This window comes from Echeneis naucrates, chromosome 16 (assembly GCF_900963305.1).
Source record: "Echeneis naucrates chromosome 16, fEcheNa1.1, whole genome shotgun sequence".
Lineage (NCBI taxonomy): Eukaryota > Metazoa > Chordata > Actinopteri > Carangiformes > Echeneidae > Echeneis > Echeneis naucrates.
Window position 1 is genome coordinate 11,698,115 of NC_042526.1, and position 15,635 is coordinate 11,713,749.

Here is a 15,635-nt window from a genome sequence, read left to right on the forward strand (position 1 = left end):
AGGAAAAACGTGTATTTAAAAAAAAGTTGCTGTTTTAGTGCTTAACTCACCTCCCTCACTTTGTATTTCTTGTTCTGGAGTTGTGAGTGTGTGTTTGCACAATGCCTGTTGCTCTCTCTTGCAGCTTGGCCTGGAATCGCATTTGTTGTTGCTTCTTCTAAATGATCTATCCTGTGGCAACTATTTGTTTTCTTTTGATAGGCATCACGTTAACACCATTGGTGGTTCATTTAAACAGAGTTTACTGGTGATGCTGATGAAGAAGTCACAAAAAATGAATTGCTGTTTGTAAAAGCTGGAGGCAGAAAACAGCAGAGGCATCCACCAGTTGATCAGGCATCAGATTGGGGCTGCTGGTTTGTTAAATGGCCTTGCTGCCCCTGTGGTTGTTGCTTTGTGTCCTTGAATGAAATCTTGTACCCACATGTCCTCGTCGATTTTAAGTCCATCTGGATAAGACCAGTAGCTTGACACCTAATTTGTAGCTCTGCTTCTGGCAGGCCATGCACTAAAGGGATGCGACGCAAGGCTTTCAATTGTGTTTTTAGAGGATTCATCTTTCTGTCATCGCCTGCTGCATCCTGTCTGCAGCTGAGCTCTCCTCTGCTATTCCTGCTGTCGCTGACTTGCGTGTGTCAGGATGTTTCTTAGTCCTACAAGCTGTATCTGCTTGTATTTGTGTGTAAACTTTGCACATATGTGATGGCACACATTCTTCCTTTCACACCTTACCTCTTACTGTTTCATTTAACAGAGAAACACGCTCACTCACATTCAAGGCCAGGCTTAAAGTGTGTTTGTGCACTTTGCGTTGTCGTCAGCCTTGGCAATGCACGTGGATGATGGAAGGGGGTTGGAGGGTGGGGGGGCAGGATCCTTTCCTCAGCTCAACCCCCCCCCCCCCCCCCCCCCCCTTCCAGCTGAGGTTCCTATCTGCCCCACTTAGCCCATGGAGCGAACAGTAATCAGCCATTCTCAGGAGAGAGAAAAAGGCAGAGATAGAATGAGAGAGATGCAAGCTTAGTTGTTGTCTTTGATGGAGCCCTTGGAGGTGTCTACAGGAAGGAGCTGGAGGCTGACACTGGAGTGGACCGCTGAAACTCAGGGAGTCAGAGTGAGCGAGTCGGGAATAAAAACAGAGAGGATGGGGAAGGGTGAATAGCAGTGAGTGGTGCCCAGAGTGAGACAGGTACAGGCAGAAATAGAGAGAAAGAAAGAATTGGAAAAACCAAGTGCACATGGGGTAGCTGTATCCTCAGTTCATCTGTCGTGCTGGCAGAGAAACAGGTTGGACAGTGGAGGGACAGGCTTCCTGGTTTCCTGCGGTGCAGAGGGAAGTGAACAACAATACACACGCACCATTTTGCAAACATTTTGAGTCTAAAAAGAGTTGATCTCATGTGTGTCAACCCTCCTCCTTCCCCACATTTTTCTCGTAATTTTTAATGGATACCGATGAAAAGCACTGCATTTAAAGTACTCTTTGAAAAAGTGGAATAGGAGAGGGATGATGTGAGGAAGACCGAGGCCCAGAGAGAGAGCCAGAGAGAGAGCACGGCCTACAGCAGGATACATGTACTGCTAAAATATTCACCTCTTCTTTTTGTTAGTGTTGTAAGAAGCACATGGGCATTATGTGTGTGTCTTGTTCAGACAGATGGATAGACCTGCTGACTCTTTGTGTGTGTGTGTGTGTGTGTGTGTGTCCACATGCACACATTCGCTCAGGGACTCAACCAGCCCATACTCTCCTTCACTGCATGACTTGGGGTTTATTTACACTTCTCTTATTAAAAATAAAAAGAAATAATTTAGCATTTCCATTTCAAAGCTATTCTGTTTTAGTTTCTGTTCCACAGTTTTTGACATTATGTGTCTTATTTCTAAAGCAATCATTTTATATTTTTGTAAACTTGCACATGTCCTTATGTCTGTTGTTCGTATGGTAACTGACTCAAGAGACTTGGCTCCAGCTTTGATTGGTTATTGCAGCCGATGGCTTTACTGTAAAGATACAGTCTCACTTTCTGGATCTGATGTCTGGCAGACGTACATTGACTGAATCTCTGGATTTCAATCTAGAAACTACAATTTCAAAATAAATTACAGTGGGATTGCTGCTTCTGCACAAACTGCCCAGACTTTGTATGAAAATGTTATAATACTATGAAGATATGAAAAATGGGAACCAGATAAAGAATATAAGAACTGAAAGAAGTTTAATGTGAGTCATGTTTTGTAAGTGAGTTGAGGTACACTGAGAAAGACTGTGTTGAACTCTTTTGCCTTATGTAGAGTGGAAACCTTACCCAAACATTATTTTCAATGTATATTAATAATCCCAAGTGGTAGAGAGCAAACTGCTGTGACATTAGTTAAAGGTTCTCCAGTTCTTCAGAGCTGTATATTCACAAACTATGACTAGCAAAAACTATATAATTCCTTTAAAAGCACTGATATTGACAAATGTGTTGAAAGCAGAAAAGGCAGTCAGCAGACTTCTGTTGAAGTAAAATCTAAATCAGTATATCATATGATAAATAAGTAAACAACCCAATGCCATTAAAAGTAGCCAACAATAAAAAATATGTAATATATTAAATAGATAATAATATATATGACAAAATAAACATCACTTGAGCAAATATAATAAAATAGACCACTCACCCAGTACCCTCAGGAAAAAAAGGTCAAAAAGTATAGTGAAGCAACTCCACTGAAGGACACACAGAGATTGAGCTCTGGACACAGACAAAAGAAAACTCACGGCACCCGCCTGGGTTGCCCAATCAGCATGTCTGTGATTTTTTCCTGCAGCAATGCTGTGACCTCATTTCCCACAGAAGCATTATTTAAGTAGAAATTAAAAGGAAAGTCCAAATTTCATTTTCATACATTCATATGGGTAATGGGAAATGGGAAATTAAAAATTGAAAAGCTGATATTTCATTTTCAAACACTTAACCTTCTCTACACTGGACAATATGTAGATACATTAAGCAAGCAGTGCCCCCATTCAATTAGTTTACATTTACATTACATAACTATGTTTAAGAATGAAAATGAAAAGAGAATTTGTCAGTCCTCTCACGCAAGGCAGAAAATCATCTGTGTAAAAAAATGTGTGTTTCACAACATTATAGCTCAATGGACTTTAAAGATTTAAAGAATTTCAAATGTGTAAGCGATGACCTGTTAAGAGACAACAGTCTGATAGTCTCATACACAATTCACAGAAGATACAAGACCACTGGGTTCTGGACTGACACGGAAAAAGTGACACAAAAATCCACTGTGATATGCAATATTTAGGCTATTTCAACCTTAATGCAGCTTCAGGATTTATGATAGATTGATAAATTGAGTTCTGAGTAGCTTTCTAAAATACTGATGAAGCTCTATTAGGCAGGTAGTAAAACTGCCAGAATGCACTGCAAAGCCAACATATACAGAAGACGGTCTTTGAGGCTCATTGAGGGTTGTTTGCCACATTTCCCTCATGGTGAACTCAAAATTGGGAACCTATTCCTACTATCGGGACATTTTAGCATGATGGATTTCAAATAGTCAAGGATGTCCTTGTTTGCTGCTAACATCACTGCATACTGACTGTGTACATGAAAGATCTTTCACCTGAGTGAGCAATCTTAAAAAAGCAGTAGGCACACTTGTCCCGTGATTCATTCATTCATTCATGACAGTACCACCCATATACAGGATTATGCAAAACCTCAGAAGCAACGTCAGGCTTTACATTGATGCAAGGTTGCAGATTAAATTTACCATTTAAAACACCCCTGATTCCTTACAATTATGACAGGATCATTTCCTTTTCCACGATCTATGTGATGATGAGATAACGAAATGCAAAATGAAGTAATCCCTTTTGAGCAAGTATTGAGTTAGTGTCAGCATTATTGACTCTGCCAGAGAAATTTGTGAACAACTGTTTCAGCAACACAAACACAATCTTGCTTTGATTTATCTTTGAATGACGCAGAGATTCTGATAAAAACAGACAAAGCAAAGAATTAATGCATTTTATACACTCACTGAATGCATGATGTTTTCACTTTGTTTGTACAATCCTGTTTTCATTCACTTTGTTCAGATTAGTGATGGGAGGTTCGGATCGTTTTACTGACTCAGGTGTTTTAATCTTGTACAGTAAAATAAACAAATCTTTTTTCAAGCCATTTGTTCATTTCGTTCATTTGAACCATTGTGGCGCTGTAGCTGTCATTCGCGTAATGACTGAATTTGCTTCACTTGGCATTTCATACACAAGTTAGCTTTTGTTAAACTACTGAGCACCCTTTTGGGCCATAGCCTACTGAAGCTGAAAGGACTGATTACTTCATTTGCTGGTAGGAGAGCGCTCCGCCTATCATTATGATGGACGTTCACTTTAGCCTACCCGGTCACTGAAGACCTGTAGTGTACGAATTCATTCCAACTGAAAGGCAAATTAAACATCCATCCCATAGCTACATAGCTAACGTTAACTTTCGTGCTAACGTCAGATAGCTCTCCTCACCAGTAATAACAAGTAATAGTAATAACATTGGTCATGTTACTGCTGTAACCACGTGAATAGAAGACCCGAAGACCCGTAGTTATGAGTCGTGAACGACTCACTGGAGCCTACACTGAGAATGCGCCCCGGTCATGTGACAAGAGAACGAGAGACTCAGACCCGAAGGAACTGTTTTATGAGTCGTGAACGAATCAGCCATTCATACACAGAGAACCTGCGGCAGAAAGACCCGTTCACGAACGAATCTGAGCCTGTGACGCGCATGCGCAGACTAGGTAAAAAGAACGAATCCCGAACGACACCTCACGAATGGCCGCCGGTGTCGCAAACTTCACGTTCCTCAGACTAGAATCACCGATCACTAGAGCCGGCTTTTCAGGGGACAACCTGCTGCTGGCCTCAGCTATGGTCACCAGCCGCCCTGACCAGATCCCTGCCGCAGACTCTCTCGGCTGCCGTAGAAGCTGCGCTAGTTCGGCCCGCACCGACCGCTGGGGGGCGGCTAGCTACACCAGCATAGGCTGGGCTAGCTAAAGTGCAGAGCCGCGACTCTAATTCACGCCTCCATTTCTGCATCTATGACAAAAGCACTATCATAAACGGAGGCCGAGGAGGAACTAGACATGGAGAGGAGAAGAGAAGAGTGGAGACAGAGAGCCAGAGGAGATCGCTAATCGATGAGCAACAGACTCATCTGAACAGTTCAGGGAAAGAGAAAAGAGGCTGAATTCTTAGCTAAGTTTGAGAACAGTTTACTGTCTATTCATCAACACGAGGTAACACACAGCACAACCACCAGAGACCGTGACTCTGTTTTGTGTCCACAGAATAAATGTTATGTGACTGATTCCTGCTGGATAGGAAGCAAAAAAGGAGAAATTCAATCTGCATTTTCACGTCTCTTTCCTGATCCCCCAAAGTGGGGCTGCGTGGAAATTAACCAGCTGTTGTTGCACAATAGTTCATGTGCCACAAATAATATATATTAAATAGCGATGGGCCGAAACCACACTTTTAAGATTCAATGCGATACCGATGGCTGTTGTGCTGAATGTCAGCACTGGTGTGATTGGGTTGTCGGCACGAGGCCGCAGACAACCACAACAGCACGACCTCGAGTGTGATATTGCGTTTATACAAACGGTGTACAAGCGCATTTTTATTAGCTAACAGTAAGAAGCGACACTAGATTGTGATTTGTTTGTTAATCGTTTATTTGGTTCCGCCTACACAAATAGCGAAGCAACAGGGATGGAGACACAGCTGTTGCCAGGCAGGCAATACGTAAACATTTCCCACACACAAGCTTGCTACTTTGTGTCATTTACATTTATCTGAATGTTGCCCTTTACTGTGCAACCGCTGAAATAAGTGACACGAGGCGTGTTTCCGATGAGTTAACTGCTCGATCAGACGTCACGTTGCTCCATCGTTTCCGGCTAGTAACTTTTTAGAGCTTTCAGACCTGTGGAACAAGGTTTTGTTTAGATATCTATTTTAATATGATTTATTATTGTGAATCAAAGTTGACATCGTAGATTGTGTCTGTTGATATAAAGCATCTCACCTGTGGTTATTAGGACGCCTGCACAGCGGGGTGATAATGTCTGGAAGCAGTCCCAGTGCTGTTGTACTCTATATCAGCACTCATGTCTCTTGTCCAGTCAAATTTCTGGGTCGGAGCTACCTGTTGTACACACTATAAAGTAATCTAAACGGGACACTTTATATCGCTGGAAAACATCCAACTGGTGTGTGTCATATCTGTCAACAAGCTGAAAAAATAGAGCCTGTTATTATTAATTGTAGAAGATATGTCCAGGAAAGACGGAACATGACGACAGGGATGGGAAAAGTTGGACTGATAGGGACAGGTCTTAAAAGTATTCTTGAGTGCGGTGAGAGATATATATTTATTATATTAATATTTATTATTAATATATTTATTTGAATTATGGCTGTTGTCAGGTCTGCACGTGAGAGGAAGAAGTGCTGAGTTGGATGTTCCCTTGACATGAACATACATGACATGTGACATGTTGAGAAAATTTAGGGACATTTAGGGAAAGGAGCCTTCAGGTGACAGATTCTCTTTGGTCTCCAGGTAACAGATCTTTAATGTTGGATTGAATCAGGCGATTGGATAGTACTTCTGTCACTCAGAGACTCATAGTTCAACTTCTGTTAGTCTGTTTTGGGAGACACGTCGTGAAATTTGCCCACGTTGTGAAAAAACGCAATGTGTGGTGAGTGAAAATTGTGGATGATACACAGAAAATTATTAGACCAGTTCACCAGCTTCGTCCCACTATGGGTGTGATGTTACTCACTCTATCTGTGAACAAGCTGCCACATACACACAAATGTAAAAATCTGTGAAGGTCTGTACACACTCATGAAACTGTCACTGCATAAAAAGTATGAATGGCATACAACAAAAAACAACAGTACAACAAAAAATGTTGACAGCTTTCTGAACATTTTAGTTTTGGATGGAGTATCTAGCTGAAAGTATGAATGCGTATGAAAATATATTTAAAAACTGAATACTTCCAATAATGTATCTTCTAGGGAAACAACAATTAAAATGGACTTTCAATTTTAGAGTTTTTATTTCATCCTCCTGTTCACCTGCACACAAACCAGCCATGTATTTGGGTTTTATTTGACTCTGTGCCTTTCAACACAACAAAAAAGGTGAACTACTACGTATTTGTACCGCACAGATTTTAGCTTGCATGTATGGAAATGCAGCTTTAAGGGAGAAATGAGATAGGCCTCAACTCTGAAATGGGTTTTTAAATAATAAATGAGTTTTCTTCTGATGGAAAATAATCAAAATGAAACAGAAATCTCATACTTGAGTGTGATTATGTGAATTAACCTGTATGTAACTGCCACAGGAAAACACAATACTCATAGTTGTCTAATGCCCATTATACATTTTGTATGTGTCTTTTGAGACTCTCTACTTTGACAAGCATGCTTGAAGGGAATCCATTTTGGTTTTATGATACATCCATTTAATGTTTTTTTTGAGGAGTACACCAAAAGAAATGATTTTGACAATTTTTTTTCTCAATGAGTTGTGAATTGAGAGCAATTGATTGCCAACAAAGAGAATTACTGCAAAAAAAAAAAAAAATCAAAAGAAAAGTGTGAAAGAATCAATTTAAAAGAGGCTGCAGACACTGTGCGTCAACACTGAGGCTGTCATCTACGTGTTTGCCTGTGTGTTTTGTCAGTGGAGGGGTTGGTGTTATGACAGATGGAGGAGTATTAATCATCAAAAGGGTGAAGAGGTATTTGAATAAAAAATCTTTAAGTCCGTGGAAGTTACTGTAAAAAGTGTCTTTTTATAGCTCGGACTGTCACTCTGTGTCATGCGCTGATTTTGAATTCCTGTCACTGTGTGTCTGTGTTACGAGCAATATGCTGTTCTCGGGTCAGAGAACTTATTGTAGTCAAGCCAAGAAATTCACTGTCAACTGACTGCTTCCGGCTCATTGTAGAAATGCATAATGTGACCTAATGTCAGAGCCATGCCCCCAAAATATTTAGTTGTAGGACACTGACACCAAAGATCATGTTAAAATATATCACTGGTAGTGGAGAATGTCCATATTCAAAAGGTCAAAGTCTCGTCAGATTTGGCCTTTTTTGTTCTCTCCACTCATAGTTGCATTACATTGGCATATCATCAAAATGTCTAAAATATGAATGTGAATGCAAAACACATGAGAGAGATGAGGAGAAGGAGTAAACGGAGAGGGAGTAACCATCTGCCCAGACTGAGTTTGGGGAATTCTGCTAAATCACCACTGGTCTCCTGGAGTGAAGGGAGGCAGGCATAAACAAGCACTTCCAGACACACAAACATGTAAATATTCGCACTCATCCTAAGCTTTCTCAGCTTTGAATTGACCTACATAGGGTATTTACCCCGGGATCAGTGCCAAATTGCAAAAAGAATTCGTAGAAATAATCCAAAAAGAGCTGAAGTGGGATCATCAGGATCTTTTGGGATGTTGGACTAACAATGAGCATTGGGAGGAATATGGAAAAACAAGGCAAACAACTAACGGCAGCCAGTAATAATTGAATGACACGCTGTCCTTCTGATTCTGTCTGCCCCTCATCTTTCCTTCCCCGTTTGCTTACCTCTCCTCATCTGTTGTCTGCCTTCCTACAGGAGCGAGACTGTGCTGCATCAGTTCTGTTGCCCCGCCCCGGAGCATCCAGAGGCCGACACCACTGGCTCATCTGGGTAAGACACATTCAACAACCAATCACAGACACCTTCACAAGCTTTTGGACTGTGCTCCTTCAGCCACTGAAAACTTTCTGTGTCTCTATCTACCCATGCTCTTTGTACATGTGTGTCATCTAACTGACATCATTAATCATACTTGTTTGTGTGTGTACAGCAGAGTGCAAATTCAGAGAGTGTTTATGGATGAGTGGAGGCTGGAGTTACAGCAAGCGTTAAATTCTCCGTAACAAAGCTATAGCTCTGCAAAAGCCCTAAGGGTAACTCGTGTATATATAGTGACAGCAATAAAGGAGAGGCGGGGCTGCATGAACAGATATTGCCACTATAAAACGGCCCATGGCAACCAAGCAATGAGGCAAGAGCTCCTACTGCCAATAGAAACCAGGGAACAGAAGTGTTGATGTTGAAAATTGACTGTGGTCACTTATGGCATCTGTTTGCATGTAGGCAAGGGCTGTTGTGTAGGTTTGTTCACATTGTGTGCCTGTACATGGCAGCATGTCAATGCATGACATTTTTGTTTAGCATGTTCAAATGAGAAGGACTCTGTAATCAACTTTGAAGAGCTTATTTTGTCATGTTTCTCAATAATTATATCTCCCTCCCCCAGAATTTGTCCCATCTTTTAATCTTCTGTACTATTTCTAAATCCAGTTGTTTGCAAGCATGTCTACCTTTTAAGTCTGTATATCTGCTGTAATATCCTTCAATCCGGCACTGTTTATTTCTGTATGCATCTCTACTCATTATTTATCTGTCTGTTGGAAGACTTTGTCTTTTTAAATCATCATTCTTCAATTATTTCTATCTCACTCCTTCCCATCAAGTCTCTCCCTCATTCTGTTTTTATTAATATCACCATCTGTCTGTCTGGAATCTCTCCCTTTCCTCTGATCTGATGACTTAACTCCTACACCCACATAGCGCTGATTGGATGGGCTAATAGCACAGCGGCAGTGGACAGCCTGCTGAGATGATGAGCTGTAGAGGAGCCATGTAACACCGTAGCTCATTATTATCATCATATAAAGTTGTGCATGCCCGGTGGAGCCAAACCTGCACCACCTCTTCACACTAACCGTCATCTGCTGAATTAAATCTCCCCTGAGATGTCATCAGAGCCGCCTCCGGTCTATAACCTGCCGTGCTTTTTCCTTCCTCTACTCAGTCTTTGTGTGTGGAGGTTTTGCCCTGGCTGTACAGTGCCATCGGTCTCCATGAGCCCTTGAAATATGCAGTTTGAAAGATGCGATTTGACAGATGTTAATTTCTCTGTTGCAGTGATGTCACACGCTCATGCAGAGTGAGAATGTGTGTTTATGAGGGTGTATTAGGGAGAGAGGAGGGGCGGGGGGACGTATAGCACTCTTATCATTATAGAGGCTTTTTCTGTCCAGATGCATTAATACCTCAACTTTCGCTTTTAAATCCTCTAATGTATTTTAATGTACTCTAATGTATTCTGATGCAACACTGGGGCATGGCAGTGTTTTAATAGAGTTTCTGATAGCGACAGCCTCCAGCATGCACACACTAACAACATTTCCAGTTTACTCTCAGTTTTATGTCAGCCTTTCATCAAGCCAACTCTCTTTTCTGTCTCTATATTCTCCAACTTTATCTCATTTACTACCAATCTTCTGTGGCCGTCTCTCTCATTCCTGGCTGGAGATGAACAATAGCTGCTTTCACAGCAGTCAAAGGAAACAAAGAGGAACTTAAGTGGTGTACTCATTATTTAATCACGAGCAGGCTTTTTATACTCCCCAGTTCTGTATTGTATAGTCCCTTTCGTGTAAAAAATTATTGAAGTAAGCACTATCTGGATGGAGGAGAGATTGTGCAAGCACACAACATCATGCACATACACACTAATAATTGTTCACCAATATAAAACCATTTGGGGTACTAGCATACCGCTATACCCCTATATTGTATATCAAAGCAGTCTGCAAGCAGAATGGACCAGAAATAAATGGTACTGAATGTGAGTGGGTCCTCTCGTTCCAGACACACTGACGCTTTTATGTTTTTACAATGTGGCAATGATAGAGAAAGCACATGTTTTACCAAAATTTGAATGTACAGTTTCTGCTGTGTCATTGCAGTAGTAAACTTTACATGGCTTTACAGAAAGCTAAAATGTAAAATGGCTTTGCTCCATTTGTGGAAAATACCTGTGATTACAAGAGGCTGATGGAACAGTGAGTGCTGGGACACAGACTTCTGAGTCAGATTCAGTTTTGGTTATTCCTTTTTGAGTTGAACTGATAAAAAAACAAGATCACCCAGATATATTTTTCTTAAAAATTGTTACTACTGTAATGTTAAAATGGGAACACATGATTTACGATATTAGGAAAAAAATAAAAATAAAATAATCAGCACTGACTTCATACTGCAAAACAAATGGTGGGAGATGGCTATTGTGCCAAATGACCATAAAGTACAGACTCGACTTAGAATTGACTTTCTTTCAACTCCAAGTCTCCAAGACTAATGCATACTTTCCACCATCCATCCATCAATTTCAATGGATTGTCCATTTTCCACAGGATCAGACTGACAGGGTCTATAGAGTTTACTAATTGGCTCAGTCTGGAAGCAGATTGTTATGTGATGAGTGTGTTTGTGGATATATACTCTATATATAGCACATGCTGTTTCCATGTGATGAAACTGAATATGCTCTACAAAGGCCTATTTGATATCAACACATCACTTCACAAATCCTCCATTATGAGCCCAGGCTGCTCCCATAGCATGCACACAGCTTTTTGTTCAAAGTTTCATCATGTTTTCCTTTGATAGATGTGTTTAAATTATACTTACGCAACACAACAACTGTCTGAGAGCAGCAAAATGTTAAAAAGTTTAAGATAATCACATAGAGTTCCCACTAGAAAGTGCGGCTGAGACTATTAATTGATAAATATATTAGATCAGTGGTTGCCAGCCTCGGGTCGAGTTCCAAATTGTTGCAAGAAGAATGATAAAGTTGCACACTGACCATTTGTCAGACTTTCCACAGTCTGAAGCTATTTATTTTTCCAACTGCATGCCTGTAAGTTTTAATATGCAACACAATAATCACTCTTGATTGAACTGCACACAACTTATTGACTTAATGACAGATGAAAGTATTGCTTTTCATCAAAAAAGGGTATCTGATGGATCAGCTGATTAACAGAAAATTAATAAACAGTTCTAAGAATAGAATGGATTAATCATTTAGAAATTGATGGAAAATGCTAACGATTCATTGTTTTGCTTCTCAACTTAGATGAATTGTGAGTTAAATGTAAAATATTCTTGTTTCGAACTTTCAATCTGGTCACATATCTCGAGTTTCACTTCTGCAACCTGCCATGGAGTCACAAACCTGGCCCAGTAGGATTGGACACATAAACTTTGTCATCGTTGTCCCAAGCGCCCACCATTTCCTCACACTCCGCATAGTTGATGACCCGCCACTGCGATAACAGCAGAGTTGTGGAGGTCAGAGTGGAAGACTGAGCTTGATGTTCTCATTCTTATCCGGCAGTGGACAGATACTGAGCCTGGAGGATGGAACATCCTCTGGTGGTGGACAGGAAGTGGAGGGGACTAAGAGGGAGGGACCCAGTGAGTATGAGATCACCCTGGAGAACAAAAACAAACAGGTATGTATTAGTCAAAGGTGTATAGGCCCACAGGGATATTTTTGGGTTGGAGTGAATGCTGACTCCTCCACCTGTGCTAGTTTGATCCAATGTATGAAGGACGATCATTTGACATATTGTCTTATGTGACAGAGAAAAAGAAAAAAAAAAATCCCATTCAGATCTATTTCTGTCTCTGCTGACATGAAAAAGAGCACCAGTGACTCCACTGTCAGCGCCACATGAACAGGAAAGATGCTAGGTTGTCATGGTAACAGCTAATAAATGCTTCTGGCATCTGGAGATTTCTTTATTTCTCATAGCAAACCGCTGAAGGGCCTGCAGTAACTGGATGTGTGTATACATCCACACACACATATATATAGTCACATATATACATGCATGCATATGAATATGAATGATGTGTGTATTTGTATGTACACTGTACATCCACATGCTTACATTTGCAGACATGCCTCGGCACGTGTGGCTGTCCTCTTTTTCTCCCTCTCTGTCTCGTCTTCCTTCAACTCCCAGTCCCCCCTCCTTTTTATCTCCCTCTTGCTGAAAATGTAGGAGGAAATTCTGGAGGATACTGAAATTTTGGGCTGAGCTGTTTTGCCAACAAACGTAACAGAAAGAGGCTTGTGCCTGTGTTTACTTTTCTATTCGTTTGCTGAACAGCACCTTTGTCCATCGTCCTACCCGTGGCTCTTCAGCCAGTATTAGCAGTTAAATGATAGATGATGTTTACTTTCACTCTGCTTCCATAAGCCAGCACTGGTTTTAAAAGAGTGAACCAATAAATAAGAGCGATACTTCTAAGGAAGGTGTGAATGTGAATTTCTGAGGCAATGCTGAAATTATTTTTTTCGATCTTTTTCTGGACATGGGTGCAAAATAGCAACACGATGTTTGCCTCTGGTGGATGAAAAATATTTTTTCTAGCTTGCTGCTCTGTGCTGCGAAATATCACTCTTACAGTGTCTTCTGTCATTTTCAGAGGCTTTAAACATACTTGATACTTAAACTTACTCCCCCTCACTCTCGTCCTCTCTCCAGATAGAAGAGTTGGAGCAGAAGTATGGAGGCCATCTCATTGCGAGGCGAGCGGCCCGTCGTATCCAGACAGCTTTCCGTCAGTATCAGCTCAGCAAAAACTTCCAGAAGATCCGCAACTCACTGTCAGAGAGCAAGTTGCCTCGTCGCATCTCTCTGCGCCATCCCAGCCCTTCAGGCCAAAACCGAAACGCAGCCCAGAGACACAGTTACAGTCTGCATCCAGGAGGAGGGCAGATACCTCTGCGCTCCAAAACTCCCCCTCCTCCCCCGTGCCGCTCCACCTCTCTGCCCCCATCTCCTGCGTCTGCCTCTGCACCTGCTCCTTCTTCGGCCCCAGCGACAGCCCCACCTCAAACCCCAGGACCCACACTCACACAGCTAGAGGACTGTTTCTCTGAACAAGTGAGTATTTTCATTTCATGTTACACGTCCTATAAGCTTTGCACAAAATCAGGTTTCATTTTATACACTGTTGCTTTTAGTCATTCAACCTTCTCTTTGGCACCTACTTCGACATTGAAATATGTGAATGGATGAATTGCAATAACTTTGGTGACAACATTTGTTCAATCCTACTGTCACACAATAGGTGGATATGCAGCAGACTGACTGCCAAACTACATGGCCTGCCCCCTGGCTTGATGAGATTGATTTAAATACCAGCGTCTGCTCAGTAGCCAGCCACCATCAATGTTTATCTAGATCCACTTGTCCCTAATTAGCAACCCTGTTGGCAAAGGTTTCCAGTCCTGAAACAAACTCCTTGAATTGTTTTCAAAACTTTTTTTTTTTCTCCCTTACTTGCAGCTGCACTCTTTGGCCCAGTCGATAGATGAGGCCCTTCGTGGTTGGAGCATATCAGAGGCTGGAGAAGGGAAGGGGCTACTGATGGACCCTGGGGCACTTCGCGCAGCAGCTGAGAGCGCTTGTTTGCCTCGTAGTGCCAGCTCACTGCTCATGGCCTTCAGGGATGTTACTGTGCACATTGACAGCAATAGCTCCTACACCATTTCTTCTGCTACCACCACAACTACCACTTCTCTGGGCAACACAGGAGGGGGAGAGCCAGGCAGTAGGAAGACCTCTGTGACTGGGCTGGGAGGGGGAGATGGCCTCTCATCAGAGGAGCCAGAGTTTCCCGCCCCTCCTCCTAGTGAGGAGCTGGAAATGGTTGATCCAGGATCGAGGAGAGGCTCGACGGTTCCAGCTTCTGGAGGAGGAGGGATAGAGAGGGAGAGCAGCTCAGACAGACTGGGGTCAACTTCCACATCTACCTCTGCTTCCAACACCATCTCCACCTCAACCCAGTCAAACCAGCAGCCTGCTCAGATCTACACCCAGTACCAGCAGTACCACTACACTCATCCTCATCAGATCCCTGGGGGGCCGAGCCCTGAGGGCCTGCAGGCCCTGGTTGTCTCTGTGCCCAGGGACCACTGCCAGGATCCAGCCTCATGCCGCTCACCAACGCTGTCCACAGACACACACCGCAAACGCCTCTATCGTATAGGACTCAACCTCTTCAATGTGTGAGTGGCCTGACAGCGCACGCACATGCAAACACAAGCGCATTCTCCTCTCTCAGAAAACTGCAAAAATATTTCAGCACCCTCTGGCACAGAGTTCAAAGTACGCTTATTATTGTTTGCGTCTAACAAATCTCCAACAGCCCGGCAAACTGCTCTAAGCAGCTGCTCATTAGCGTTTGTGATTGTTGGGAGGAGCTGCCTTTTCAGTGCCATCCTGTGATGCCTGTGATTAAAAAGAGCCGAGTGATGAAGTGATGAAGAAAGAATTTGAGGGATAGAAAGGAAGAAAAAAATGCAGTTGAAGAGTAGAGGCAGTCAAGGAAGTCATGAACAATGTGAGAGCCTCTCAGCACCTATAAATAGAGTCCACAGTTATCCTGCACTTATTATTAGTTAAGACAAATTAAAGTAAATGAACTCTTATGCATCAGTGACAGTGGGTCTGATCCCGGAGCCCAGAGAGGTTTTATGCATGAACGCACTCTTCCTTTCTGTCTTTCTCCTTGCACTACTCTTTTTACCCACACACACACACACACACACACACACACACGGACACAGACACACTCCCTCTATATTACAATGTTGCACAT

General features: G+C 42.1%; 1 protein-coding gene across 1 annotated transcript in view; it reads left to right on the forward strand.

The window, feature by feature from the left end:
- The window catches only part of iqsec3b (IQ motif and Sec7 domain ArfGEF 3b), a 32,318-nt gene that overhangs the window by 1,504 nt on the left and 15,179 nt on the right, over positions 1-15,635 (forward strand). The window contains exons 2-5 of the mRNA XM_029522482.1: positions 8,730-8,804; positions 12,355-12,472; positions 13,514-13,915; positions 14,321-15,042. Of these exons, the coding sequence (XP_029378342.1) occupies positions 8,730-8,804; positions 12,355-12,472; positions 13,514-13,915; positions 14,321-15,042 (1,317 nt within the window). The remainder of the gene's footprint in view (positions 1-8,729; positions 8,805-12,354; positions 12,473-13,513; positions 13,916-14,320; positions 15,043-15,635) is intronic.